Source organism: Daldinia vernicosa (genome assembly GCF_022497035.1).
Source record: "Daldinia vernicosa strain CBS 139.73 unplaced genomic scaffold F5Y00scaffold_51, whole genome shotgun sequence".
In the NCBI taxonomy this organism is placed as follows: domain Eukaryota; kingdom Fungi; phylum Ascomycota; class Sordariomycetes; order Xylariales; family Hypoxylaceae; genus Daldinia; species Daldinia vernicosa.
The window spans coordinates 213,005-240,605 of NW_025953967.1; the positions used below are offsets into that span (position 1 = coordinate 213,005).

General features: G+C 45.1%; 10 protein-coding genes across 10 annotated transcripts; 3 read left to right on the forward strand and 7 right to left on the reverse strand.

The window, feature by feature from the left end:
* Positions 1-558: 558 nt before the first annotated feature.
* F5Y00DRAFT_245492 (uncharacterized protein) lies at positions 559-2,227 on the reverse strand. Its single transcript, XM_048008971.1, has 2 exons — positions 1,872-2,227; positions 559-1,779 (listed from the first exon to the last, which is right to left on the reverse strand). The coding sequence occupies exons 1-2, from the start codon at positions 1,918-1,920 to the stop codon at positions 1,304-1,306; spliced, it is 525 nt and encodes a 174-aa protein (XP_047861797.1). The 5' UTR covers positions 1,921-2,227; the 3' UTR covers positions 559-1,303.
* A 1,463-nt stretch (positions 2,228-3,690) lies between these two features.
* On the reverse strand, positions 3,691-5,853 carry F5Y00DRAFT_245497 (uncharacterized protein). The gene is made up of 6 exons (XM_048008972.1): positions 5,556-5,853; positions 5,171-5,466; positions 4,964-5,084; positions 4,509-4,887; positions 4,352-4,431; positions 3,691-4,287 (listed from the first exon to the last, which is right to left on the reverse strand). The coding sequence occupies exons 2-6, from the start codon at positions 5,336-5,338 to the stop codon at positions 3,884-3,886; spliced, it is 1,152 nt and encodes a 383-aa protein (XP_047861798.1). The 5' UTR covers positions 5,339-5,466; positions 5,556-5,853; the 3' UTR covers positions 3,691-3,883.
* Positions 5,854-8,136: 2,283 nt separating this feature from the next.
* Positions 8,137-9,366, forward strand: F5Y00DRAFT_161675 (PRP38-domain-containing protein). The gene has a single exon (XM_048004711.1). It carries the CDS (start codon positions 8,391-8,393, stop codon positions 9,231-9,233), a length of 843 nt encoding a protein of 280 aa, XP_047861799.1. The 5' UTR covers positions 8,137-8,390; the 3' UTR covers positions 9,234-9,366.
* On the reverse strand, positions 9,329-11,139 carry F5Y00DRAFT_161671 (amidase signature enzyme). The gene is made up of 2 exons (XM_048004710.1): positions 9,406-11,139; position 9,329 (listed from the first exon to the last, which is right to left on the reverse strand). The coding sequence occupies exon 1, from the start codon at positions 11,060-11,062 to the stop codon at positions 9,500-9,502; it is 1,563 nt and encodes a 520-aa protein (XP_047861800.1). The 5' UTR covers positions 11,063-11,139; the 3' UTR covers position 9,329; positions 9,406-9,499.
* A 22-nt stretch (positions 11,140-11,161) lies between these two features.
* On the forward strand, positions 11,162-13,740 carry F5Y00DRAFT_161676 (ser/Thr protein phosphatase family). Its single transcript, XM_048004712.1, has 2 exons — positions 11,162-11,731; positions 11,806-13,740. The coding sequence occupies exons 1-2, from the start codon at positions 11,565-11,567 to the stop codon at positions 13,535-13,537; spliced, it is 1,899 nt and encodes a 632-aa protein (XP_047861801.1). The 5' UTR covers positions 11,162-11,564; the 3' UTR covers positions 13,538-13,740.
* A 31-nt stretch (positions 13,741-13,771) lies between these two features.
* F5Y00DRAFT_161686 (uncharacterized protein) lies at positions 13,772-16,225 on the reverse strand. The gene is made up of 2 exons (XM_048004714.1): positions 15,697-16,225; positions 13,772-15,629 (listed from the first exon to the last, which is right to left on the reverse strand). The coding sequence occupies exons 1-2, from the start codon at positions 16,086-16,088 to the stop codon at positions 14,099-14,101; spliced, it is 1,923 nt and encodes a 640-aa protein (XP_047861802.1). The 5' UTR covers positions 16,089-16,225; the 3' UTR covers positions 13,772-14,098.
* F5Y00DRAFT_161685 (Isy1-like splicing factor) lies at positions 16,226-17,289 on the reverse strand. The gene is made up of 2 exons (XM_048004713.1): positions 17,167-17,289; positions 16,226-17,103 (listed from the first exon to the last, which is right to left on the reverse strand). Exons 1-2 carry the CDS (start codon positions 17,167-17,169, stop codon positions 16,363-16,365), a joined length of 744 nt encoding a protein of 247 aa, XP_047861803.1. The 5' UTR covers positions 17,170-17,289; the 3' UTR covers positions 16,226-16,362.
* Positions 17,290-20,032: 2,743 nt separating this feature from the next.
* Positions 20,033-22,312, reverse strand: F5Y00DRAFT_245503 (Dolichyl-diphosphooligosaccharide-protein glycosyltransferase 48kDa subunit). Its single transcript, XM_048008973.1, has 4 exons — positions 21,950-22,312; positions 21,744-21,854; positions 20,966-21,678; positions 20,033-20,908 (listed from the first exon to the last, which is right to left on the reverse strand). The coding sequence occupies exons 1-4, from the start codon at positions 22,089-22,091 to the stop codon at positions 20,489-20,491; spliced, it is 1,386 nt and encodes a 461-aa protein (XP_047861804.1). The 5' UTR covers positions 22,092-22,312; the 3' UTR covers positions 20,033-20,488.
* Positions 22,313-22,461: 149 nt separating this feature from the next.
* Positions 22,462-24,931, forward strand: F5Y00DRAFT_161731 (uncharacterized protein). Its single transcript, XM_048004717.1, has 3 exons — positions 22,462-22,672; positions 22,752-23,029; positions 23,086-24,931. The coding sequence occupies exons 1-3, from the start codon at positions 22,615-22,617 to the stop codon at positions 24,715-24,717; spliced, it is 1,968 nt and encodes a 655-aa protein (XP_047861805.1). The 5' UTR covers positions 22,462-22,614; the 3' UTR covers positions 24,718-24,931.
* Positions 24,783-26,002, reverse strand: F5Y00DRAFT_161723 (uncharacterized protein). The gene is made up of 3 exons (XM_048004716.1): positions 25,448-26,002; positions 25,197-25,389; positions 24,783-25,145 (listed from the first exon to the last, which is right to left on the reverse strand). Exons 1-3 carry the CDS (start codon positions 25,666-25,668, stop codon positions 24,849-24,851), a joined length of 711 nt encoding a protein of 236 aa, XP_047861806.1. The 5' UTR covers positions 25,669-26,002; the 3' UTR covers positions 24,783-24,848.
* Between the last annotated feature and the right edge of the window lie 1,599 nt (positions 26,003-27,601).

Genomic DNA, 27,601 nt, shown 5'->3' on the forward strand with positions numbered 1-27,601 from the left:
TTCTATACGAGACATCAGCACAAATCAACAGTGAAAGAGAGGTAAATAAGACACATATCTCTTCAGCTGTCTAATATTAAAACACGAGCCTTATAATGCTTGGTTATATAATCTATTTGTTTTCATTATAGGTAAACCCGGAGTTTATAGCCTACCGATACAGGTATACACCCATCATCCTATGCATAAGAAACAAGAAAGTAGGTTGGAATATGGGTTTTATGGCGAACCACGTCTTAACCCCTTGACTGGCATTCGACTACACCTCCACTATTTTCAGTATTGATACCAATGATATTTACGGTTTGTACTAATTATCGAACGTTTCCCTATTATGTTAATGAACGACGTCAAGTCTTATGTATTAATACTGAAATAATGAAAGTATAGTTGAATGCCAAGTCAAGGGGATAGCTAGGTATTACATCACTTAAAGCCCAAGTATCACCATTTTTATTATATCATTACGTCGTTGTTATTCATTTTTAAACCTGCATACCGAATGTTTAACTCTTAAAATTGATAACCTTTATATGTAATGGATTTTCCATGTCTCCGGCAAAAGATTCAGTTATCTTCGTTGCGAAGCCGAGTATGCCGTAGTAGTTTAACTAGCTATAGCACAGCCTCACAAAATTTACTACTGCCATTAGGTTGGCGGGTCTGAGCTACATAGTATTAGATCGAGACGAACCATCTCGGCAGTAACCTTAAGACCGCCTACGTGCATCTATCGGTCTATTGGTGGTCGCCCATCCGCCCCAGATCCTACCCGGAGTCGATGTCCTTATCTGGCAGTCAATCACCTGCAGCCCTCGCGTGAGACTTGATTCGCAACCCTCAGAGATTCAAAGTTCTTGATCGGGTGCAGATGACACTGCTTCACTGCAACCCCTAAAGGCACAGTTTATATAGACGAGTCAGAATAGTGTTGAACCTCGAAGCAAATAATTTCAACAAAAAGAATTCTCAGCTTCACTTATCACACCAGCCTCAACACATTGTTTCTGTTATGTTATACCTCTCAAGACCCTGCTTGTTCATGAGGCAAAAAGACCCGCCTGCGTTATAACCGAGTAACCCTAGCCGTTGTCCCATAAACTATTCGTACAGATCCTACGTTACCCGTCCCTTTATCATTATATACCGTGCCCAAAATCCACCAGGTTAGATCTTATCCGAAAACCAGCCCCCGGATTTCCCAAAGAGCCCAAGTCCCACCAATCCCAATGCGTGCCTATATAAACAGTAGCAAGTAAATAGCAGCTTTTAGAGAGTAGCAGAACAGAACAGTCAAGTAAAACTACCATAGTCGTCGTTGATAGTATACTCGCTCCTGGCCTTCCGACAACCGTCGTATCTCTTCTTTAATCTTCCGTCTCCTCTCAGCTCTACTGACTGGCTTCTCCTCGAGCTTTTTCTTGGGTGTAGGCTCCTCCACAGCGTCCGGCGTTCCCACAAATGCCCCAGCAGCAGCGTCGTCTTTCTCCGACGCTGCCGACTCTTCCCACTCTGGTTTTTCTAGCTCCTCCTCCGGCACAGTATGCCGCACAGTGACGACATCTTCCTCCTCTGCGCTATATTTCTTACGGCGGTGCCGTAGTCGTGAATCGTTTATCGTGTCCTCGAGTTGGCTAGGCGCGTCGTGGTGTTCTGGGAAGTAGACTTTGGGACTCGGTCGAGGTATCCGGTTGGGTTTGATGGCTGCTCGTAGGTCGCGCAGTGTTCGCTGCTGGATTGTATAGCCGCTGAGAAACAAGGCTGCCGTGAATAAGACAACTAGAAAGAAAGAAAAAAAGGCAGATCATTGTCAGTTTGACCGTTGGAACTATTTTAGGCTGTTTACCCGTTTTGGAGGGGCTCATCCGTACCAATTCCTGACGAAATTACCACCGAGACCTGCGACGATGTCAAAAGCATTCTTGTTCGAAATTATAAGAGATCGATATATATAGATAGGTAGGTATCTATAGATATGAAAGCTCAGAAATACAAAGCTAGATGAAAATAGTAGCTTATGAAGCGATATACAATAAGTTAAACGCTTCTGAAGTGTTGGCTAAGAACCATCTTTTGAGAACGGGTTTCCTGTTTTGTCTCGAGTCTCGTGTTTCCCGGGCAACGCACAGCAACGCTCTCGGCCGGGGTACCGACTTGGCGATCTGATCCGATCCCGATTGTAGATCATATGGTAACACCCTTGCGACGAACTTTTTATATACCTACGCCTGGTAAGTTGACGATTAGGTGTTACTTACAGGTAGGTAGGAGCTTGATAAATTGTATTTTGTAAATATTTCATATTTGGTGCACCTAATACGATTTGTCAAACTTCATCAAGACATTGGATTCGCCGAGGTCATACTCTTCGCGTACTCCGTTGGACAACAGCTCAGCTATGGCTGACCTACTACGTAGTATCGTGTCAAGTGCAACTTTGCATATGCCGACTATCCGATTCCCGGTACCATTATATTATCAGACAGCCATCGTTGGTACGCACGCGGGAGAGAGATGTGTCAATTGATGCCATCTTGTCGAAACTGGCACTTCGCACTGCAGTCTCCTGAAGCTGGAACCCCTCATTGCATAACTAAAACTTCAAATTTCACCCTTTCCTCCTTATTCGAGGGAATAGACCACCTTCTCCATACTAACCAGCCGCATATAATCTTCAGTCCGCGTACTCGCTGTTCGATCGCTTACCAGCAGTGAGCCAATCAGTTGAAATCCGTCCGGCACAATCCTCTCGAGACCTCCTGGCATCATCCGTATAGGGTTCGGCTCCAGCATGACTTCACCCTTCTCAAGGCCCGATCCTAAGTACTGGAATAACTTGTCTGCCAGCTTCCGCGCTCTCGGGCTTGCTAGTATTTTGAATCTTGTATAATGACATTGCTTAGCAAGGTAGCTCTGTGTAGGGCAAGAACAGGGGAACGAGAATAAAATAATTGCCAAAAAAACTCAATATCAGCGCCGAAACACTCCCGCGAGGCACCGTAAAGTGTCTCAGCACGAATATTGCTCAAGTCTAAACATCCGGACTCTTCTGAGCGGAATCTAGCAAGTCTGCCGCCCTTCGATCCGAACGCACTGTCTACCTTATGAACCGTATCTCCTTCCGAAATACAGTTCAAAGCAATTTCTACTCCTTTACTACCCGTAGCGACGCGGATTTTCTCAGGCCAATTCACATCTTGATAATCAACAAGCACACCATAGCTATACGGCTTCTGCTTCAGGAGAGTGTGTCTAGAGGGGCTAGCGGTACCGATTAGGAGAAATAGTATTCCCGGTCGTCCGCTTAACCAGATTAATTACCTGTGCCAAATATTAAGCCAAGAGGAGTGCTCGAGCCATATATGAGGACGTTGACCGGGCCATCTTCTGGCTTGCGATCGTCGAAGGCGTCTCCCTTTCTTAGGTCTGTCCCAAAAGGACTAGGGATCCCCAGGGGACCGAAGATAGTCTGAGCTGCGGTTAGGCCGTTTACGGTAATTGAAGAAGCTTGTTCAAAGCTCAGTTGGTTTGGTCCCTTGCATCGTCAACCTAGAATGATAAGTTATAACTATGGGGATCTATGAGGTTAGACTTCATGTTTGTCAGTGCTCGACAGCGCTAAAGCAGATTATCAGTTGGAAAGATTGCTATATTGTCCAAGTTCTCAGTGTAGGTACCTCTACCTAACATGGAAATTCGAAGATTGGCGTAGTCCCAACGCTCCTATGTAGATTCCAATTTCTTGATATTGCCAACACGCCGAATATAACCCCCTTTTAGATGCGCTCGAACCCCAGTCAAATGAGGATATTCCCCTAGGTACCTCCTAATAATACATCTGAGATTAGGTACATTTTAGCTTCCTTTTCGCTCAAGCCCTCAGTTATACAGCATCGTACTTGACGTCTATCCGCGTATCCTTCACGATTATTAGTTTGCGGTCCGAGGAGTCATCAGAATCACTATTGTCATCGCACAACTCTGGGCGCGACTGAGGCCCTGCTTGGCAGGTTGTTACTAGCGAGCCACTTCGGCCTGTCCGCTTTATGCTTCCGAGCCGTATGGGGCGGGCCGCGGCATCAGGGGCTGCAGGGAGTGCTTGCCTGCCGTTGAAAAGGTCGAAATTAGAACCCCTATTAGCTTGAAGCTCGTAGGTCGGATTCTTGCTATTTGAGCTAAGCCCGAAGCCGTATCTTGTGAGCAGCGGCCGGAGCGGCGGGAGAGAGCCCGCGATAATGCCAACGCCGCACTCGACAATGGACCAAACCATTATACGACACCCCTTATCTATATAGTTGTTAGTTGTTAATGTACGGGTACAGGGCGCGTAAAGATATTAGATGTAACATACAGAGACCATCGCGAGGGGTTTTTTCAACGTGTACATACATGCGTACATATGGTACTCGAACGCATGTGCATATACTGGCCCTGTAGTAGATATAAATCATGTGTTAGTCCGACTCTATGATAATATAAGACAACTCTTAGAGGATAGGACGACATACAAAACCCCAAGAGATAGAACAAATATAAGCGATGCCTTGACTCTTGGCTTCATATTTAAGTTCCACAGAATAAGCGCAGGAAAGATCGCACATAGCCAGTCAGTTGCGATGATTATAATCGACATAGTGAGAGACATCTTGCCGACTAATTCGAGCCCGCTACAGTCGGCATGCCCTCCCTCCCAGGCGACGCTAATGGGCTTGCATTGGCCTATCACAGTTCCAAAACCTATGGCTGACCCGATGCCGCCAAGAATTATAATAAACCATAAAGGGATAACGTAGCGCTTGGCTGAAGTGATCCGTAGGAGAGCGACGCAAATACTAGTCTTGATAAACGGAAGACACACCATATAGGATGCCTCATAGACGAAGATCCCTAGAAGACCGAATACTGGTTAGTTCCCCAACGGCGAGGTTATGTTGTAATATAGCTGAAAGTATTAATAACTTACATCTTAGCCCGTTCTTCTTTATTTGACCCGTCGGATCTACTTTAGACATGACATCGTCCTTTGCGCCCCAACCTGATAAGCAGCCCAGGATAACCGCAATGCTGCAGAAAATATAGAGAGCCTGTAGCAAAACGATTACACCATTGGTTAGCGTTGAGAAACGTCAATATCCTCGTAATTATCCCTAGAGATCAGCTAGAAACTTACGAGAGATATCACCGTCAAGTAGTCATCGCAGCCGATAGCCCCTTTCTTAGCTCTGACCCAGATTCGCAAGGGGACGATGATGCAAGAGAAGACACCTAGGATTATGGTAGCGGCCAGCGTTCCAGCACCGAGTCCTTTCGATAAATAGATCGTAGAGGGGTTTGCCATGTTGTCTTTAATTCCAAGCCCAAGGCGCCGAAGCTGGTAAGATCCACAATCCTAAGAGGCGGATTAGAGGTCCTCTATATATAGAAATATTTCAATGCCTCAATCTCGAGCAAATATTATGGATGGACCTGTTTTCACGCATGTTTTTAGTTGATACAGTTGTTCTTGTCTTGGAATATAGCAACCACGAACAGGTAGCCATGATAACCCTGCTTACATTCGGTTATGAATTCTTTTGCTTGCCGAAGAAGACCACACTTGGGCAGTCTTGTCGGCCTATAAGAAGCGAGAACGACTGTGTCCAGAACCGGTTCTGGGGGAACGAGTGTAATTCGTCACGTAAACATAAATATTTTATTATCAAAAATGGGCGTTGAAGAAAACGCAATGACTTCAGAGACCCTCAAGTTTAAGCATGAGAGGGTAAACATATGTTACCGTTGTATCAGCCGCATGGACTCGGCTCGGATCTTAGTCCCCGAGCTTGGATATGCCCGTTTGTACAAATTGTCGTCGATACCGATTAGGGTTAACCGGTATGAGGCATGTTAGTTCGAGGATCCTCTACTATGGCTCTAGTGTATATCTCTCTTGTTTGCATATCCGAATGGGACACCGGATGGGGCATCCGGTCCCGGGACAGAGGACGCGACAAGGTTCAAGTTATTACTTGTGGTTTAGCTCTCTCCGATGCGGAATCAAAGCACTGGTCTGCTATCTACTATTTAGAAATTAACCCCGCGATCAGATTCCAACACGCTCAGGGATATTACATGTTTAAGCCGAAGCAAGAATGACCCCCTACGTTAGGTCGACAATACCTACCTATATGATACGCACTGACCCGAATGTAAGGGAGGCGAGAGGAATGTGGAATATTGATTAAACGAACTTAGTTTGGAAGATTAACTATGATCTAAAATACAAACGGCCCTGTCTAGTACTAAATCTTATCCGATAGAGTGGTGAGTAGACAATGGATATCGATCCAGATGAGGGTTATAGCCCTGTGGTTGGAGTCCTACTGGCCCCGACGATCTTCTCCAGATGCCAGCCGTAATTGCCACGCGACGATAGCCGCCATCAAGTCTTCTAACCGAAGCTGTTGTGGAACGCTAGATACTCTATCCCATTCGCTTATATCCCGCGAGAGCGATATTCTTTGGAGTACAGGGATATCACTAATACTTAGCCGCGATCAAGTCTGGGACCTATCATCTAACTTCGTTCCTTATTGATTAATAAAGGGGGCCTAGCCAATGTTTTCCTCCACGAGTCAAGGCGTTGAATTTATATAGATACCTACCTACCTAGGTACCTAGACGTAGAAGATATCAAAGCTTCTAACCACCCATGTAACATAACATCTACAGGAGTTCGCAAGTGTTTCCTTACATAAAAGTTTCTTTCTCCAAACGGACTATAGTCTACGCCATGGGTATGCAAGAACTCAAATGACCCTACTCTAGAAGCAAGGCATAAGTCGATTTGCCATCCTGTGAAACTTGGACCAATATAACGTGATCAGGTTCCCATTCTCGAAGTCTCTCCCGTGCCCCAACGACAAATTCTCATGCTGCCCTATTAGCGGAGCCCCTTAGCACGGGAATGAAAGTTTTTTTTTTTGAACGCCGATTTTGTGGATATAAGAGGGCCGGTATTGTTTGCGAGGGTTCCACACGGATGTTGTAACACAATGTTAAAGAGTATACGATCAACCTAGGCCTGAGCGCTCAACATACCCATCTACGTAAAATACTAATCCGAGAGGCCATAAAATCTCGATCGATGAGTACGTAATATCAGTCAAAGCGTTCGGTGGAGGAACTTTATACTACGGGGTTATACTATGGATCATTTCCTTGCCAGTGTATAGAGGATGGTTACATTTAGCTCACTTGTTCTTGAAGTTTTCAAGTGGCACGATCCTTGCTACCTCATAATTTCACATGAAGGTTGTATTTCAACTTTAATCATAAATAATTGTCCAATAATATTGTAACCCTCTTGCCTAGCAAACCAGGTGTTTGGGCTCGATAACATGGTGAAAATGAGGAGATAATCTCTAGTATTGGACAGGTGATGACATGGGTCATTGAGCTTATTGAACCTGTAATAGGATACGGGGAGGTTATTCCGTGTTGCTGTCCCTTGACAAAGTTTAGTTTTCCTTTTCTAGAACCGTTTCCTTCCCTTAGCCCCTAACCCCCTTTTTATGAGAAAGGATTCTTAGATAATGCCACTTCTCTGTGTTTTATGATATAATAGGATTTTATTATTATTATTAGTGGGACACTTTAGGAAGCTTAGGTCCTACGAAGACTCGCGCGAGAAGACTGACGTCGCCGTATAATGTCTACAAATTCAACTTGTCTGCTGGGTTGTCTATCATTTCCAAAGGTTAACAAGCTTTCAAGAGTACCTACCTCCTAAGGTAGCAGGAATCCCTAGAATCCCTAGAACCATAAACCTATGTTAATTAGATAGCCTAGGTAGTGTCAGAAATCTCTTAGATATACTCATTAGTTGCTCGCGGAATTGTTTCTCTTATTGTCTAGGTTGACTTAGGAGAGTATGAAGAATACTAGGAGGAGCCCTAGTTTCCTGTATTTGGTGAGACGCGTAGCAATATTCTCTAAGAAGAGCGGCTAATCTTTTCCATCGGATTACTTGCTACCTCACGATGGAGGCTCATTGGATCGGAGACCAGAGATACAGTAATTACTAGGTAGTTGAGTGATTTTAGTAAAACTGTTCGTAGGGCTGAAAGCCGAGGTCCCTGAAAGCTTTATGCTTAGCCCCCGTATTCCGTATGTACAATACCTCATTAGGTATCTTATCGATAAAAGCTAACTACGAGATAGCTAGCTAGGTAACCGATAAGAGAGTATTATCGATTAGAACAGCAACAATTCAGCTTGTCCACCCGCTTCTCGACTCTGGACCTACGTACCTAACATTAATTGTATCTTGCAAGTGGCCTTTTAGCCATCAAACTACATCATCCAATTTTACAACCTCCCCCTTAACCACCCCCCTCACACCGAAAACCATGGGCTCCAACACCCACCGCGCCGACGAGCGGCGCTTCCTCGACGAGCGCGGCTCCAACGCCGCCCTCGCGCCCAACGGGCTCAACCCCGCCACCATCATGGAAAAAGCCGTACGCGAGCGCATCGTCGACAGCTACTTCTGGAAAGAGCAATGTTTCGGCGTCAACGAAGCCGACATCGTCGACCGCGTCGTCGACCACGTCTCCTTCATCGGCGGCACCTACGGCGGGAACCAGAAGCCGAGCCCGTTTCTATGTCTGGCCTTCAAATTACTACAGCTGGCGCCCGACGACGCCGTCCTCGGAGAGTATCTACGCTACGGAGGGGACCGCTTCAAGTACCTGCGCGCGCTGGCTTGTTTCTACGTGCGGCTGACGCGACGCGCCGAGGCCGTGTATACGATTCTGGAGCCCTTCCTCGAGGACAAGCGGAAGTTACGGCGGAAGGGGCGCGCGGGCACGAGTCTGACGTATGTGGATCAGTTCGTCGACGACCTATTAACGAAGGACCGCGTCTGCGCTACGAGTTTGTGGCAGATGCCGAAGCGCGAGGTCCTCGAGGACTTGGAGTTGCTAGAACCGAGGACCAGCCCGCTTGGCGACATTGAGGATTTATTGGAGGATGAGGATGTGGATATGAATGGCGATACTAATGGAGACGCGAGGGCGGATAGTGACGATGAGGGGTTAATCGAGGAGGGAGAGCAGCTTTCGGATAGGGGCCGTAGGAGATCGACTTCCGGGTCAAGCGGGAGGGGAGACTCGAGGTCCCGTGGTAGAGACCGATCGCGAAGTGGTATGGATGTTGATTCGAGTGGTGAATCTGGTAGGGATGACCGATGAGAGAATACGACTACGAGGAGTTACGCGCTTGGCCCTAGAGATAGGGCCGTACAAAATACTGCCAAATATTACGGCCACTTGGAATGCAAATTTGCTCTATATTCATGTTATGAGCAGATGGTAAGAGTTAGAAGAGATCTTGGTTTAAAGTCTATGGGGTATTATATCATACAGATTCTCTCTAACCCTATGTTCATCGGCAAGCTCCATTCCGATCAGGGAGATGAGACGTATTATCTAGTCTCTAGCATTGGGTTGGTCGGAACTCAAAAGAGGGGTTGCTGCAATATACGGGGCGCGAGAACGTCGGCCACGGAGAGCAGTCGCGCATCATCCCAATACTGCCCAACGAGCTGCATGCCTCCAAAGCTTAGAAGTTTTTGTTCTTCCTTGGCTGGATCAACGGGGATATCCATGGGAATACTGATGGCGGGCAACCCGGCAAGGCTAGCTGGAACGGTGAAGACATCGTTCATGTAGGAATCCAGGGGTGTCTGTCTCATAACGTCCTCGAGCAAGGGCGGAGTCGTAGGTGCGGTGGGACACAGAAGAAAATCGACTTGGGTGGGGCCAAACTTGTTTTCTAGCTGTATTGTATCTTCCATTTCGCTGAGATCGAAAGGTTGTTGGTCCTCGAGCGGGTTTGATAGTTTGAAGATGCGATCGAAGTCTCTTCTGACGAGCCGACGGACTTTCTGGGCTTGTATGAAATAGTTGTCTATAGCCTCTGAGCTGAGCGTGTACGACCCTAGCACGATGCGACGCTTTACTTCGCTTCCAAAGCCGGTTTCTCTTGTCTTTGCATATAAGATGCCTTCGAAAGAATCACTAGCTTGTTCGCTATTCCTTTGACCGTAACGAATGCCATCGTACTTGGCAAGGTTGGATGCTGCCTCGGCCGGTGCTATCACGTAATAGGCAGAGAGCGCATTTTTTGTAGAGGGTAATGATACCGGAACGACACGGCCCCCCAATTGTTCGATCTTTTGGGCTGCTATCAACCAGCCTTGTCGTATGCGCGGGTCGAGCTCCTCGATGTTGTATTCTATCGGGATGCCGAATGTCAAGCCCTGTATTGCGCCATTCCGGACTGGATTCCAGGAATCGTAGCCTCTTCGCTCTGCGGTGCATCTTTGGCGCACGTGAGAAGGCAAAGACGTTGGGTCATTAGGATCATGTTCTAGGTAGAGCCCTTGCCCTACGATGGCCGTGCCTATAGGACCCACGGTTCTAGCAAGTAATCCAACCGTATCTAGGGAGTTTGCGTAGGGCACGACGCCCCAACGGGACAACATGCCATACGACGGTTTGAACCCCACGGTGCCGGTATATGCGGCCGGCATGCGAACAGATCCTCCCGTGTCAGTGCCGAGAGCTAATTCGGCGTCTCCTTTCCTTATGGCGACGGCACTTCCCCCAGAGCTGCCTCCGGCTGAGTACTTTTCTAGGCCGCAAACATTGTGGATATCCTCAAATGCGGATGTCGTAGAATGTGTGCCCATGCCAAATTCATCCATACCGGCCTTGGCTGTCACAGCTGCGCCCCTCTGCCTTAATTGCTTGACTATGGTGGCATCGAAGGGAACCTTGTTCCCTGTAAGAATGTTGGACGCACATGTTGTCGAAAACCCCAGGGCAGAAATATTATCCTTGACTGCGAGGCGGATTGTCTGCCCGTTGCCTTCAATAGGTGGTTCGTTCCTAATCGAGGGGTCCGTATTTGCAGCGGCTTGCTGGAGAAAGCGGCGCTGTGTAATGGCGGCCCTCCATTGCGAAGAGATCACCCTACGGGTGGCTCTGATTTGGGAATGCCTGACATATGTAGACATGTGGTCCCAGAGATATTCGGCATTCTAAGCTGGTGTTATTTTATATGTTAGTTTACGTCCTTTGGCGGGTTTGAAGCGAGTTTCTTGTACGGTGTTTGTTATCGATAAGGTTAATATAATGCGGGCAGGCGGGCTAGTACAGGCAGTACAGGTACCGAATCCGCTATCTTTGACGCTAAAGCGGTGGATCCGCATCTGTACCTACCGTGTAGCTTTATCGGTTGCAGGAGAGCTCCAGCTGTTACCGGTGACGCAACTTAAAGCTTGGCAGGTACCCGGACGGTCAACAGTCTCTTACCTATCAGCTCCCACTGTCCCGTCCATGTACAATACATAGGCTGCGTTCTTAGGCTGACAACTCACATGTACTACCACTCAACACTGGACCTCTGCATTGGACACAGGCACCTACATAAGTTAAGGTTGCCTTTTACATGTCTGTTACATATCCCTGAGTCTTGACGGGCTATGGGCATAAGTTGTATCACTAAATAAATCAAACATGATCCCAAGGATTATCCTCGTCGCGTCCCTGGCGACAGTCGCTAGATCCTCTCAGCCTGGAGCTCCCGCGCCGGTCGCTGCTCCGATGAGAGATCTCGAATGGGGACAAATCAATTTCATCCATACCACAGATATACACGGCTGGCTTGGTGGTCATCTGCAAGAGTGAGATACATATACATACCTAACGTAAATATTAGTTGACCGACTATTGTATTGCTAACATTGTTTACCGCCAGACCGCAATACTCAGCCGACTGGGGTGACTACATCTCATTTACGAGTCATATGAAAAAGAAGGCCGATGAGAAGGGCGTAGATTTACTAGTCATCGATACGGGCGATAGGATCGAAGGAAACGGCTTATACGATGCCTCCAATCCGAAAGGCAAATACTCCTATGACATCTTCGGCGAGCAAACTGTCGATGCTCTCTGCACTGGGAACCACGAGCTATACCAAGAATATTCGGTCGCGCGAGAGCACAACACAACGGTTCCAAAATTCAAGCACTCCTACATCGCCTCCAACCTCGACTACATTGAGCCCGAGACCGGCAACCAGATCCCCCAGGCCCAACGTTACATCAAGTTCACTACCAAGAACCTCGGTTACAATGTCGTCGCGTTGGGGTTCCTGTTCAACTTTGATCGGAATGCGAACAATAGCGTCGTGCAGCCCGTCGAAGAGACTATGAAGGAGGAGTGGTTCCAAAACGCTATAAGAGAAAAGCCCGATCTATTCCTCGTCATCGGCCACGTCGGTCTTCGTATGAAGGAGTTCGAACAGATCTTCAAGGTCATTAGAGACCAGAACTGGTACACTCCCATCGCATTCCTCGGTGGCCACGCCCACGTACGAGATGCGAGGAAGTTTGATGATAAGGCATACGCAATCGCTAGCGGTCGATATTTCGAAACCATCGGATTCTTGTCTATTGACGGTATCAAGAAGAAGAGCGGAAGCGGATTTTCGGCTGAAGCAGCAACCGTCAACTTCAAGAGGCGCTACATCGACAACAACCTGTTCGGTCTTTACTACCATACCGGCCTAAACGAAACCACCTTCCCTACCGAACACGGCCGCAACGTTTCTAGACTCATCGCCGAAGGTCGCAAAAGCCTCAACCTTGACGACACGTTCGGTTGTGCGCCGCAAGACCTCTGGATGAGCCGCTCCCCTTACCCTAGCGACTCTAGTATATTTAGCTGGCTCGAGACGCAAGTCATCCCCGACACTATCGTCAACGAGGAGAGGAAGGACGTCCCGCGCCTAGCTATCGTCAACACGGGAGCTATTCGCTTCGACATCTTCAAGGGTGCATTTACGAAGGACTCGACATACCTCATCTCACCCTTCATCAGCAGGTTCAACTACGTTCCCGACGTGCCCTACGCCATCGCCAGCAAGGTTCTCGAGCTACTCAATAGCGGCGGCCAGGTATTCAGCGGCGCTCTCGACACCCGATACCTGACAATTCCCGAGCAAGCGGTTCCGCGCAGTCCATTCTTCGAGATGGCTTCCGCAGCGACCGACAACGAAAGCAAACTCCCGCTATTCATAGAGGAAGACGCCCCGCAGAAACCGCTATCAGGTGCCAACCGCTTGTCTAAGCAAGATGAGGGCAAAGGCGAGGGCGATGACCCCGAGTTAGTAGGCGGCTACACGACGCGCGACGACCTAGGCGACGACGGAGACGACGCCATACACTCGCCTATCAAGTTCTACGCCGTGCCCAACTGCATCCAATCCAAGATCTCGTTCCCCACCCCCAGCAACGACACAACACCTGCCCCGGACCCCGAAACCGTAGACCTAGTCTTCATCGACTACGTCCAGCCGTGGGTTATCACCGCGCTTAAATTCAGCGGTGGTGATTATAGCATTGACGATGTTAAGGTGTACTCGAATAGCACGCTGACGGACCTTATTGCGGGCTGGGTGAAGGAGCATTGGGAGAAGAATTGTTAAGAGTGATCATTGATGTGGGAATGATATGATATGATATGATACGGCTTTGGTTTTCGCTTTGGTTTTCAGATTGTGTACTTATTGCTTCTTTAACTACCTAGGTAGACATGGCTAGGTTTCGGGTTTATATGTTTGGATCGAATAGTTCGCTACATAGCTGCGACTTTCAACGGAAATAAATACAATAAATGAACAATATCAAGGCTTGGGAACGAATCGAGGTTGCTCCTGTGGTAAAACGCAAGTAGAGTAATTTATTTAACGTACCCTAATTAGTAGGAAGAGTAAGTACCTAAGGTAGGTAGGCAATCCACTACCAAGCAAGTAACTATAGAATGATCTTCAAGCCTACTCTACATAACGCTGGCTATGACATGATATTCCTCTAAAACAAAAACCGCTTTTTTGCAAAATCTAATAATCCCCTAAACCCAATAGCACATGCCTCCAGAGGTACTTCATCACTAGTACAATTCCTCCACCGTCCCGCAACAGACCATACAAGGCAACCCACCCGAGGAAGGAAGTAGAGCTGTGGTTGTTGAGCTGATTAAACAAATGTTAAGATCGAGAGGTGTTAAGGACCGACCAAAGAACAAGGGAGCTAACGAGGCTGAGCACGGGGATAGAGATGAATCCAATCCTCTCGGTGAGAGGCAGGCCGCGGAACCATCTCCTGAAGTCTCTCGCCAGCATTCCCAACCACCGCCGGATAGATCGCCTGCGGGGTGCTACTACTGCGCCCTGCTCGACATCAGGGGGCGCTGGTGGTATACCACCTTGCTCGACATTAGGGGGCTGGTTTACATCAGGAACTGGCGGCTGGTTTGCGACAGCTTCCTGTACCGGCTGGTTTGCGACACTTTCCTGTATCGGCTGGTATCCCGGCGGGTTCTCGGGCCTGGGCGGCCGTTGTAGTGCTGCCACCAGAGCAAGATCTAAATCATGCTCGAAAGAAGATATCTCATGGGTAGCAGGTGTCCAGTCCGAAGGTGATAATCTGTTATCAGCTACGCGCTCGCCTTGCGGTTGCTGCGGAAACGTAGATGTATGGGTACTAGTTGAGGGTCCTTCCTCGCGCGAATTAGAAGTGTGAGCTTCGCCGCCATTAACCAAACTCTCGGCAGATCCTGATGATCCTGATGAAAAGCCGTTGGATGGTTGATGTTGACCATTCGCTACCGGATTAGTAGTGGATTCTCCAGTAGGACTAGAGGCTCTAGTAGGAACTGGGGTTCTCGTAGGAGGAAAGGATACCCCATAAGACCACGATATAGGATCAGCAGTGGGTTCTCCGGTGGGACTAGGGGCTCTAGTAGGAACTGGGGTTCTCGTAGGAGGAAAGGATACCTCATAAAGCCCCGATATAGGATCAGCAGTGGGTTCTCCGGTGGGACTAGGGGCTCTAGTAGGAACTGGGGTTCTCGTAGGGCTTGTATTCTCTGCATTACTAACAGATGTCGAAGGGGATGTCGAAGGGGATGACGCTTCCGTAACAACCAGAGTCGGTATCGACACATTCCCATTCACCTGCCCATTCACCTGCCCATTCATCGTGAGTAAATCATTGGGGACGCTGAAGGCAGGGCATGCAACGGGAATGTTTCTCTTTCCGTTATTATTACTGCCTTGACGAACGGCAGTGAGGGTTTCAGTCGTAGAACGTGCGGTTTCGATATCGGACCATCGGATATGACCACTAGATGCTCGAGTAGAAATACCAACACTTTTCCCCACGCCCTCTCCAACGGCTAAGACAGTACTGCCAGTACGACCTTTTATATTAGCTTGAATACCATCAGTAGACACATTGGAGTCACTGATGACAGAGGCGTAATTATGGACATTGTTATTGGATGGGGTGATCTGAGTCGCAGCGTCAGTGGTGGTGATAAAGAGTGCGTAAACTTTACGAATAACTGTCTTCGTCAACCCGTAGAACGAGATATCCCTTGATTGTCCGCGGGCATTACTTATCCACCGACCCAGAATGTTTATAAGCCTATTATCTTCCGCATGGATAGTATAGCTTGACGCTCCACCTGCAAACACGACCGTCTCTGCAGACGAAAGCGAGTCTGGTCTATCGCTGCTGTGGCACGATTCACTGTTAGCTTAGGGGACGACTACGATGACTTTGGGGACGGGACAGGACGAACAGCGAGGATGAGGGCGAATCGATAAATTCAAAGCGGTTTCCCCGTTCGCTGTATCGGTATAGAGATGCCTCTGGCCTATGATATTCGCTTGGTTCGTGTTCTCTCGTATACTTGCTCAAAAACCTCACCACCCCAAGAGGAATTTGTCCAGCTAGCAACTCCCGAAGCCGTAACCAAACCAGCGTTAGGCCCAGTGGGTGTCGTGCAGTAGTCGATTGACCCCGGAGTTGTTCATGATACCGAGTCTGCTGCTCAACCGTAGCTGAAGTTCCGACCCCTGCGATCATATTTTGTCGGTTGCGAAGATGCCGAGCCCATCGCTCTTCCATAGATAGACCATTGAAAGCATGGTGGGGAGAGGGTGGAGGAGCGGGTGGCAGCGAGAAAGACATGGTGCGCCCGATTTGCCCTCGAGTACGCCAATGGCTATGCTATTTTACTTGCGATGTAATACCTTGACTGATTGGGTATATATAGGGGTATTTGATATATTAACGAATGAAATGTGAAATGCTGGAAGCCGTAACGAAAGACCCAAGAAAGATGCCAAAATGTGGTTGACGATGCTCTCCCTCCGATGCCTCTTCAATCTGAACCCGGAGAAGTTGTTCGAACAAACGAACAAACATAGCAAGAAGAAATGGGCAAGTACCCAGGTAGGTTTACCTATTGGATCTGGTCGAGTAGCTTTCGCCTTCTCCTTTCTATGAGCTCTTGTTGCACCTCCTCTAGCGTGGGCAACTCCCAGCCTTTACCATCTCCCACGTCACCAGGTAGCGGCTCCCATCCTGGAGGAGGTTCTGCCTTCCCTCGCTTTAAAAGCTCCTCAAACGCCTCGCGCTCCTTCTCGGCCTCATATTCAAGTAATGCATCGTCTTCTTCGTCAGGTGCATACCCGTAATATTTGGCGTCAACCGCTTTCCTTAGGTCCTCGCGAGACTCTAATGGTTTCTCCGAGTCTTGCAGCTTCTTCTGCGCAGCAGCTTCGAGCAGTTCTTTCACACCAGGTAATTCCTTCGCTCGCCCGAAATACCTATACCCCTTGCCTCCTCCTGGGATCTCCCTACCCATTTCATCGTAGACTTTGCCACCGCCACGCATATAATTAGGGCCTCCTAAATTCCTAATTTGTACCTCCCACATGTGTTTCTCTCGCATGAGCTTATTTATTTCGTCGTTGAGATCTCGGATCTGGTAGTCGCTAAGAGATGTCTCCTGGATTCGGGACATCTTCCGACTGATTTCCTTGAGTGTTTGACCTCTCCATTTCTCGCACGCCGGAATCGAATCTACTTCTGTGATAACTTTGGGCCGTCGTGCTCGTCCCGCGTCGATTATACCCAAATCCGCAGCTTGCGCCTCGCGGAAGCGAAAGAGCATCGACTGGGCCTTCTCTGAATTACGCGCCTGTTTAAGGGTTAATTCTGGACTTCATCGACGAGTAGAATATACAAAATCGCGTTTACTTACCATTTTGACTATTATATTCTATGCGATTAGATCTTGATATAGTCGGCCCGTAGAGAAATTGTTGGCTGCTGAGAAAAGGTTGAATTGTAAGTATTCCGTATGTATTTATTGGGCACAGATCCATGATGAGCACAGTGAAATTTCTCAGCCTCGTTTCCATTGAGGCTGATGGCCCATAATATAGTGGGTACATGATACATAGCTGCTGGTCCAACCAACCAATCATAGGGCTATATGTTAAACGCGACGCGACCTTCAACAGCTCAGCGCACAGGGCTCTTTCTTATCATTACGTATATGTACTTAATCTTGCGCTTTCAGCGTGAACGTTCTAACTTCTAACCATTTCATCTTTTTCTAATCGACATGGAAATATTGTTATATATGTCGCTTGAATTTATCGCTCCATCCAAGCCGTTGATGGATATAGTTACATTATCGGATCTTTAACTATTATCTTACTAAAGCAACCGTCTACTTCGTACATGCAGACTTATAACGGCGTCTTGCAAGTTAATTAAGCGTGCGGTGGTCATCCATACTCCATAACGGTAATCCGGTCTCGAGCATTTCATATTTGCCACTTCATCAATCTCTCATATTTGATATTTTCGCCATTTTCTCAGTCGTCTTAATGACTTGATATTCTTCTACGAAGTTTACAGGTCGATCTAAGCGGACAAGCGTCTAGCTTCGACCTACAAGCAATTCCCAACGATATCTTTACATGAATTTAGTTCATAGCCTAGCAGTGAAGAAAACCGTCACGGAGACTGTTGGAGCCGCAGGACCTTCTCTTAGGCCTACGGCGAATGACAATACTCAAGAACAGAAATCTGAGCTAGGAGATACACGCCTTTAGCACGGCATCGGCTTCCCATCTCTAGGACTACTCAGTATTTTCAGGCAATACCAGCGCGGGGGCAATGACGACAAATAGCACATGGTGAGAATGACGTACATTCGATGAAGTCCCTCATAGTTTTCAATCGGAGCCTTGCTGGGTGTCTGGAGGACTGCTTAATCTGACGATGATGAGTTAGTCTATGATCGTCCATGTTAACAGGTTCTCCTTTTTCTTTTTCTTAGCTGCAACTAGCAGCGATACAACTTAAGAATGCCCGGTGATGACCAATTCCAAAAAGCCAAATTTGCAGGCAGCCTGAACAAACTCTGCTTTCGTCGTCGTACGGAAACAGGGCGAGGGAATGGTTGTCAATGAGAACTTGAGAGCTAATCTGAGGGTATATATGTTGAACACACTATCATCTCACTGCGCGTCTCGGTATACTCGATTATTTCAAAATATTACAATCACTGAAACTGGGAAGTCCTAGTCACATGGATAGAGACGGTTGGGTTGAGCGCGGGATATAGGCGAAGGATCGTTGCTGGAGATTGACAAGAAAAAGGATATGGAATACTAGAAGGCCCATTTCTCTCCAACCCTGAGATCTATTACGAGGCAAAGGACCTATGTAGGGGAGCACGTCTAACAAAGTGTACGCTGACGGATATTTCTCTAGGGGTTTTCTAAGATCATCGTTAAGTATTATTCCGGGCCACTCGTCTATTAACCCTGAGAGAGGTTGCTAGATGTTTAACCTAATATACCGCGCTTTGACTATAGAGTTGGCCCACCACGTTCACGCCCACCCCGGTATACAATTTTCCTCCTCTCGTACAGATAAATAGCCTGCCTCATGAAGACTTTGCTCCATCTGTTTGGTTTCTGCGCGCTCCCTTTACCTTCTCCGTGCCTCGATTTGTTCGCTCTGCCGTACCATGTCATACCCCGAGTATAAGGGACCCAGTGCTAGGTATCTCTGACGATGGGCAGGGCACACCCAGAAACGGTACTCCGGGGGACTATATAAGAAGTCTTCTCCATTCCTGCCGGTGGGACTAAAGAGTCTTAGTACGGCCGTGTTGGCGACGTTAACGTTAAGAGGTGTTGAGCAATTAGAGGCTTCCCGCAAGGCTGGGCAATACATAGGGGCAATAGATTGACCGTTCGGATTTGGCCCGAGATACCGCGTCGGACAGAGCGATCCTTCGTGATTGTAGCCCCCGCGTACCGGATCCTCGGCGCCAGGTTCGACAACGGTGCAAGCTTCTGCGGCGGATCGGCCGGTTGCTATGCAGTCCCAACAGGTGTAGATGAGGGTATACGACCAGCACATTGTTTCGTTCGGCTCTCGTTGGCTTAGTTTGAAGATGATGGCTGTTATAGTTGAAGGGAACAAAAGCTGTTATAGTTGAAGGGAGCAAAAGCTGTAATAGTTGAAGGGAGCAAAATGGATGGCCGCTCGGTCGAAGAGTTAGTTTATAAATTGCTGATTATCGGTGATTAGGGCTGTATCACTATGTTGACTTTGCAGGTCGGCTAAGGTGAATTGTCATAGCATGACTTGGGACTACCAAGGGTGCAATATTAATATGTTTATGATTCAAGTAATGGTCCCATCTTACAGTCTAGCAACTACATCAATAGGTACTATTTAGATAGCATCCCCAAGAGAGGTGAGATGGCTATTGTTTCTTTCCTCACCTCGCGATGAATATATGATGATTAGCTAGCGTAAGCCGCAGCCTTGACTCTCATATGTTACCTGTGCCGTAACTATTCACTTGCCTACTACGAGTTAGATCTGGTCATCACAACAAGCAAACCGGAGAATGCCATATCCCCGGGTAGTATGATGCCAGCTATTAGAACCGGTGACGTAAAATAACCTGCCTGTCACAGCTGTGTCCACATCGAGATACGGGTTGACGAAGACGAATGATTCAAGGAGATCATAATACCCGTGCAACCGAAAATCTTACTTCACGGATATGACAGCGTGAAATTATCTAGCAACCCTTACGAGAATCGAGTTGATTCTATATTTTGACTATTAATTTAGGTACTCGCCATAAACCTCACTAGTAAAAGTCCAGATACATGTGCGTTAGAAAACCAACATCGCGTATCTATCATGAATGAACTCTTGCTAGCCGTTCGTCACTGGCAGTACTACTCGCCAGGTCTTAGAAACCCCTCCTCCAGACCAAGGGGAATCGCTCTATATGAGAACCGTTTTGTTGTGCCATGGTCATACATCCACCGTTTCGTCTCCCCTCATAGCCCTTCCAAGCCTCTGTGTAATCATAGCTCGAAGCATACATCACATGTACCGTGCCATGCCACTCGTTCCACAAGTACCACACAATTCGTCACAGGATTTGGTACCGAGCGTAATTACATCAATTGTTTTCATTTGTATCTGCTTTGGTGCCTATATATCGAAGACACCTACATCGCATCACATTGTAACATCTACTGCCTCTTCTTTTCCGAGGTAGTCGTAGGCTTGCTATACAGCCAGAGAGCGCAGAAGCCCAACCACCCAGTAACAGTGGCACTGATACCCGCAATCCAGGGCCAGGCACCGCTGATGACGTAGCTGCGGGGCCATTCGTCGTGTGCGAAGTGCCGGACCGAAACCGTGTTCTTCTCCTCGACGTTGCTGTAGAAGGGGCGCTTGTAGTTGACCTTGAAGTTGAAGATGCCGTGTTGGTCCGGCAGCTTGAATGATACCGAATATGTCGTGCTGTCCTCGGATGAGATAGTGGGGTTTAGCTGGAGGCGGTGGAAGGGGGACAGCATGCTGAATTCTAGCTGCAGGTCGTCGTTGTCGGGGACGGTGAAGGGGGTGTATTTGTCCCAGGAGTACTCGGAGAGGGAGATAGAATAGGTCTTGTGAATGTTAGTAAGTAAGGGAAAGCTGCCTTAGAGGCCTAGAAGACAACATACCACGTCATTCTTAATACGGTAGATTTTAGGGTTGCTGGCGTTACTCTGGCCAACCTCGTTTAGGTGATGCTCGATCCAGTTCACTCTTAGGACGCCAATCTCCTTGAAGGTCCAGCCCGCTACTCGCTTAGCAAATTCGCGGTTAATAGTGTTCACCTCCTTGTCCTCGCCCACCTTCTTCACCTTAGCATCGAACCACTTATCACTCAACATCTCGGCGGAGCCGATGACTGTGAAACGAGCCGAGTTGCGAGCCTGGAAGGTGCTCACAAGGGAGAGCTGGGAACCGCTTGCGAAGAGCTCATCGATGACTTCGGCTTGCTCTTTCGGATTGTAGCTGTAAGATGTGGAGGGAGCGCGCAGGATCGGCGTAAGGAGGGCACCTGAGCCGAGGGTCTGGCCTGTGCCACTTGGGAAGGCGATAACTCCTCCGTCTGTAGAGACCGGGCTGAAGAAATCCTTAACATCCGGACGAAGAAGTCCCGGGGGCGGAAGCAAGAGCACGTCGTGCTTCTCTGGGGCAGACAACACATCGTAGTTGAAATGGTCGACAACGAGACCCTGTCGGTCGGAAGGTAGGTGAATATCTAATTCGAGAAGTAGAGATACGATGGATGTCGGGGCTGGTTGAGAAGCTGAGAGAGCTAGGAGGATGTTGCCGTTGGCATTGATGAAATCGAGTAGGATCTTGGGTGTTAAGTTTGGGCCGAGTCCTTTTCGCTCTGTCAGTCATCTTGCTTAAAAACTCTAATCCATGGTTGCTATGCAACAAGTATACCTTTTGACTTGGTCGGAAGGAATAGAACATGGTCGTAAGACTTCTCGCCTAGGTGGAATAAGCTTAGACCTTCGCTCTTGGGAGTTTCGTAGTTGATCTGAAATCCTCGGCCTATTATAATATTATGTTAGTTATTCCGTAGTATGGAACAATAATAGTTATGAAATAGTTATGAAGTATTCGCTTTGACTATTAGCTTTACTCACCCTCTAAATCACCTAGGAACTTAGAGTATCCCTCCTTCTCAGCGACATCCTCGAGGAGGACCAGCAACCTATCCCCGCTAGAGCTGATCGCATGGACGAGGGCGACAAAGAAGAGGACGACGAAGGATATTAACGACTTCATCTCGGCGGTATCTCAGCGATCAATTGGCTTCAAGGAGAACAGGAGAGGGGGAAGAAAAGGGGTGCGACAGCAGAAATATGGCTGCGCATGGGACCTATATCCGTAGTATTCGTAATATGTTTGGTTTTACGTTTTAGAAGTTTTTGGATCGGACCAGCTGTCTCCAAATCGTCCTACGTCGCTGCCGGAATTTTGGAGGTCTGGTATACGTAGCCCGTACCTGCCAAGCTCCAAATGTACATGGGTCTACGATTACGTCGCCTTATCCACAGCACCGGCAGAGCACACTCCGATTTTCCGAATAACGTCTTTATTAAATCTAGTAGGTACCTAGGTAGGTACATTGCAGATACATCCATATACATAGGTACCTCATAGGTAAGCATTTTATTGTTCTTGCTCACGTTTGCGTTCATTAGCAATTCCTAGAATCTTAAAAATCAACTTCACTTTGTGACTAAATTTCTATTCTAAAAACAATAACTACCTACCTAATGTAGAATCGTAGATACGTTTTCTTAAAATGGAGGCCGGCCCCTCGCGCAAACGCTTGCGGCGAAGTACACGAAGTTGCTATCAATGTACGTACGCGTACGCATACGCATAACCGCCTCGAATTATATCTGACCCTCGTAATAATAAGTTGACATATTATACCAGGTAGAAAGCGTAAAGTAAAGTGTCAGCTCATCGATGAGAAGGTCGATACTTGTGCTGAATGCGTCAAGAGCGGGACGCAGTGTGCTATTCAACCGCCTGAGACGGAGTTGAGCAGCGAAGGCTCTCCTATTTACGTTGATAAGGAGGGACAAGAAGCAAGACTAGAACGTATCGAATCTCTCTTGAAAAGGTTGGTTGAGGCTCAAGAACAATCTCGGCCGGCCGAAGCTTCATTAGAATGCGAATCTATAGCTCCAGTATCTATCTGGAACGATTTTGTAAGTTTTATCTAGCAGTTTTCAATTGAAAGGTCCAAATCCTTAGACGACGTCAGTTGCTTCAATCAACGGCCGACGGAACTCTTCCTCCCGTCGACGATAATATCCTTCCAATTCATCAGTCAGAAAACACGTCAGATGAGAAGCAGCCGCTTGTAGCCCTTCTACCATCTGCACAGGATGCAGTTACTATAGTTACAAACAGTACTGCTTGGCTGTGGGGAGCAGAAACGCCCCTTGGGAGTGTCCTTAGGCCAAACGATACGCTCCAGCTCTTAGATGTAGCTGCTATTTCGAGCGGCAGCACCATACATATTGCCAAAATACTGCTCTTATTCGCGCTATATATGCAACAACTCCCGTCACATTTTGACGTGCAATTCATAGGATCCGAAAGCATCGAAAAGACTATTGAATTGATTGTAGACCGAGTCAGGTTATTCGTCCTATCCCACGAAGATGAAGCTTCTTCGTTAGACGGTATAGAGTGCTTAACTCTACTAAGCTCGATTTATCTTAACGATGGCGCAATTCGAAAAGCGTGGATGATCTTCAGAAGAGTTCTCGATATTGCCAGATTAAAGGGGTTTCAAAACAGTTTCTCCCTTTCCGCTCGCAGCTCACCCCGTAGCGATATAGCCCTTCAACGGCGACTATGGCTCTCGACCGTCTGCGGTGATTGCTACTGTAGTCTTCTCCTCGGTCTTGAGCCTGGACTTGGTATTGCACCCTTTGGTCCTGACGACGATACCTGGATGGATCCGCTTGCTGATGAAGACGCCAACGTCCAACGCCGTATTTGCCTAATTGTGTCGCGTATTGCGCAGAGGAATGCCGTTGGTTTTGGTAGAGACCGTAGTATCCTTCGGGAAATAGACGAGGCATTGAATAGATTACAAGACTCGATGCCTGCTTCTTGGTGGAGAGCCCCGTCGTTCCGTCAAGATCGATCTCTTGATTCAGCCAAGGAGCCAAACCGCCTTATATGCCAACTGTGGTTTTATCAAGCACGAGTATTTGCACACTTACCTATCGCGTTTGGGAAAGCTACGAATGACTCACTGGATAGCCTCGAAAGCTGTATAGAGGCGTCTAGGTTTACAATCCATCGATATCTTGGATTGCAGCACGTAAAAGATCAACTATCTCGTTGTAGAGCCGTCGAGCAATCAGCCTTCCTTGCCGCGGTGATTCTTCTCCTCGCCAAATTGCAGCTCCAGTATCACGAAAAGTGTTCGACGGCCTCTAGATACGACTCAGACCGGGCTCTGCTTGACCAAGTCATCAGCTCTTTCGAAGCCTCTGGAGAAGTAGGCAGTAGAGAACATGTAGCAAGGCAAAGCTACGAGATCCTTTCCACCATGTTGGATATTATTAGTAGCTCGGAGGATACCCTATTCGTGACGAGTACCTCTGCTCCCAATACTCCCTCAACACTTGGATCATCTTTCGATCCTGACATGGTTGGGAATACTAAGGACACTTCCAGTGCGACTAAGTCTAGGATGGAAGATATAATTGCGTCTTCGATCCAGCCAGCGCTTGGTGTCGAAAGCCCAGCCTCGCAGCTGATTAAGCTGTTATTTACAAAGTCTAGCATGGCAAAACCCCCTCAACAGCCATCACATATAACACTTGCCATTGATGGTTTAATAGACCCGACTATCCTTCAACGAGACACTTCATAGAAATTGCAGTATCGACATAGTCATTTTTCCACAGAGCAGCTAAATTTACCCTTCAACTATGCCGCTATCTCAAAGGTATAAAACTAAGAATAACCACAACAATTATACAAATCTTCAAATCCCATCGATATCTATTGAGGTTTGGAATTATTTTCCCGTGATTCCAAAACTTCCAATAACTCCCTCCCTTTTCTCGCTATACGCATATTTTCGATGCTAGACTCTTCTCCTCGACCATCGATAGCAAGATACGTCGTAAATGCAGCCAGCACTTCAACTCGGACGCTCAAATGTTCGCCTAGCACCCCAGCGATCACGCCAGGGACCATCATTCCCTTAGTTACAACTGCTCCGGGCCTAACCATGAAAGTCTTCCATATAGTAGGATGGCTCTCTGCGAATGCGAGGGTTTTAGTCTCGAGCCGGCCCTACAAAAGAGTCAGATATGGGAAAATCTTGAGAGGTTGGGTTATACATACCTTCATCTTGCGCGCTTCTTCTAGGAAGCATAACCTCTCTTCTTGGTTCTGACGGACGAATTTACCGCTTAGATGGACGTATTTAAAAGGGGGTCTATCCGGTTTCGTTTCCAGCACTCGTCCCATGCTTTCTACGAAGGCCAGGGGATACTCCAAGTCAGGGAGTATGTTTCCCGTATTGGTTCCCATATTCCTATAGGCATCGCGTAAGTGAGTAATTCTTGTGTGTTCGCTCTTTACGCTAAACTTACCAAAGCATACCCACAGCATCCGAGTGCGCCTGTAATATGTCTTCTGGCCATTTTAAGAAGTCTTTGATTATAACACATTTGAGCTTCGGATGGCTAGAGACGCCGGCTGGTAGGTCCCGACGTACGAAGGCGATTACGCTCGAGATGTGTGGGTGGGCGAGGCAGTGAAGGAGGACTTCACCTCCAATGGATCCACTCGCGCCGACAACGAGGATCTTCATAATGGTGAAAAGACTAAGGTCGATAGTGAGGAGAAGGGAAACTAGCAGATGAAAGGATGTATCTAGTAAGTGAGATTTAGAGATTTACGCATACATACAGCGAGAATATATATGATGATAGCTGTCGCCCGAGTCGGCCGAGAAGGATGAGACCATTGTCATTTATCACCACTGGAACTAGTAAAACTTGGGACGGGCTAGAATGACTCTTAGTAATTTTATGGCCTTAGGAATAGCAGATACTTGTTTCGAAGTCCTCGTATTACAATGTTGGGTAGATTAGTTCGATATCGAATCAGTTCAAGTATTAGACATGTTGTCTAAACTTTACAAGGTACATACAACTCTAGATTATTAACCTAGGTATTTATATACAAGTAGTAACTAATAACCTTATATATTTTAATATAATATTTTAAGTTATGTAAGACGTATTTGCTTAAATAATATTTATATGTATGTTTAAAAAGTTATAATAAATAATACGTATTTTATTATAATAATAAAATAATTATATAAATATAAAAATCTTTACAATTTTAAATATATATATAATTTTAATATAAATATTATTATAATTTTAAATTTTTTTATAATAATATTTTATCGTTTTTAATAAAATATTAAATTAATTAATAATTATAAACATTTTTAAATTTATTAATAAAATTAATAAATAATTGTTTTAAAAAATTAATAAAAAAAGATAATAAGATATTTATAAAATTAAATTAAAGAATAAAAGGAATTATTTAATTATTTTATAATAAAGTAATTAAAATTATATTAAAAATTTAAAAAAAAAGATAAATAATTTTATAAATTTTATAAAATAAATAAAAATAATAATAAATTAAACGGTAATTAATTGGTTATTTAATTTATTTTTTAATAATTTAAAATTAAAAATATAATAAAAATATTATAATAAATAAATAATATTTATTAATAAATATAATAATATAATAAAAATTAAATAAATATTTTTTAAAATAAATTAATTAAAATTATAATTAAATAAAATAACATTTTAAATATATAAAATTATTAATAATTAATTAAATAATTTACGTTAAATATATATTTAATAAATAAATTAAGAAATTTTAATTTAATATAATTTATAAAAATATAAAAATAAAAAAATTTATTAAATTTTTAAATATTTATATTATTTTTATTAAAACTATTAAAATTTAATAAATTAAATTTTATAAATAATAAAAAATTAATTAAATTTTAAATTAAAAAAAAAAACGTTTTAATAATAACGTTAATTAAATAATAAAATAAAAAATTAAAAAAAAAATTTATTAAAATTATTTTTAATAATTTAATTATTTTAAATAATAATTTAAATTTATTAAATTTATTAAATTTATTAAATTTATTAAATTTATTAAATTTAAATTTATTATTAAATTTATTAATAAAATTATTAACGTTTAAAAAATTATTAAAATTTATAAAATTATTAAATTTAAATAAAAAATTTAAAAAAAAATAAATAATGTTAATATTTATTTTAAATATTATAATATTAAAATAAAAACATTTTAATTTTAATATTAATAAAAAAAATTATTTAAAAAGTTAATTTAATTAATAAATATATAAAAAAATTTTTATATTAATGTTTAAAAAAATTAAATATATTAAAAAAGTAAAAATTATATTAATAAATAATTTAAAGATATTTAAAATTATTATTAAAATTTATAAACGGAATTTTTTTAATTTAATTTTTAATATAAAAAAAAGTATAAAAATATTAAAATTATTAAATTAAACTTATATTTTAATAAATAAAATACGTTAAAAAAAACTTTAAAAAAAATTTATTAATAAAAAATATAATAGTAAAAACTTAATTTAATATAATTTTAAATAATATTAAATTATTTAAATAATTTAAAAATTAAATATAAAATTA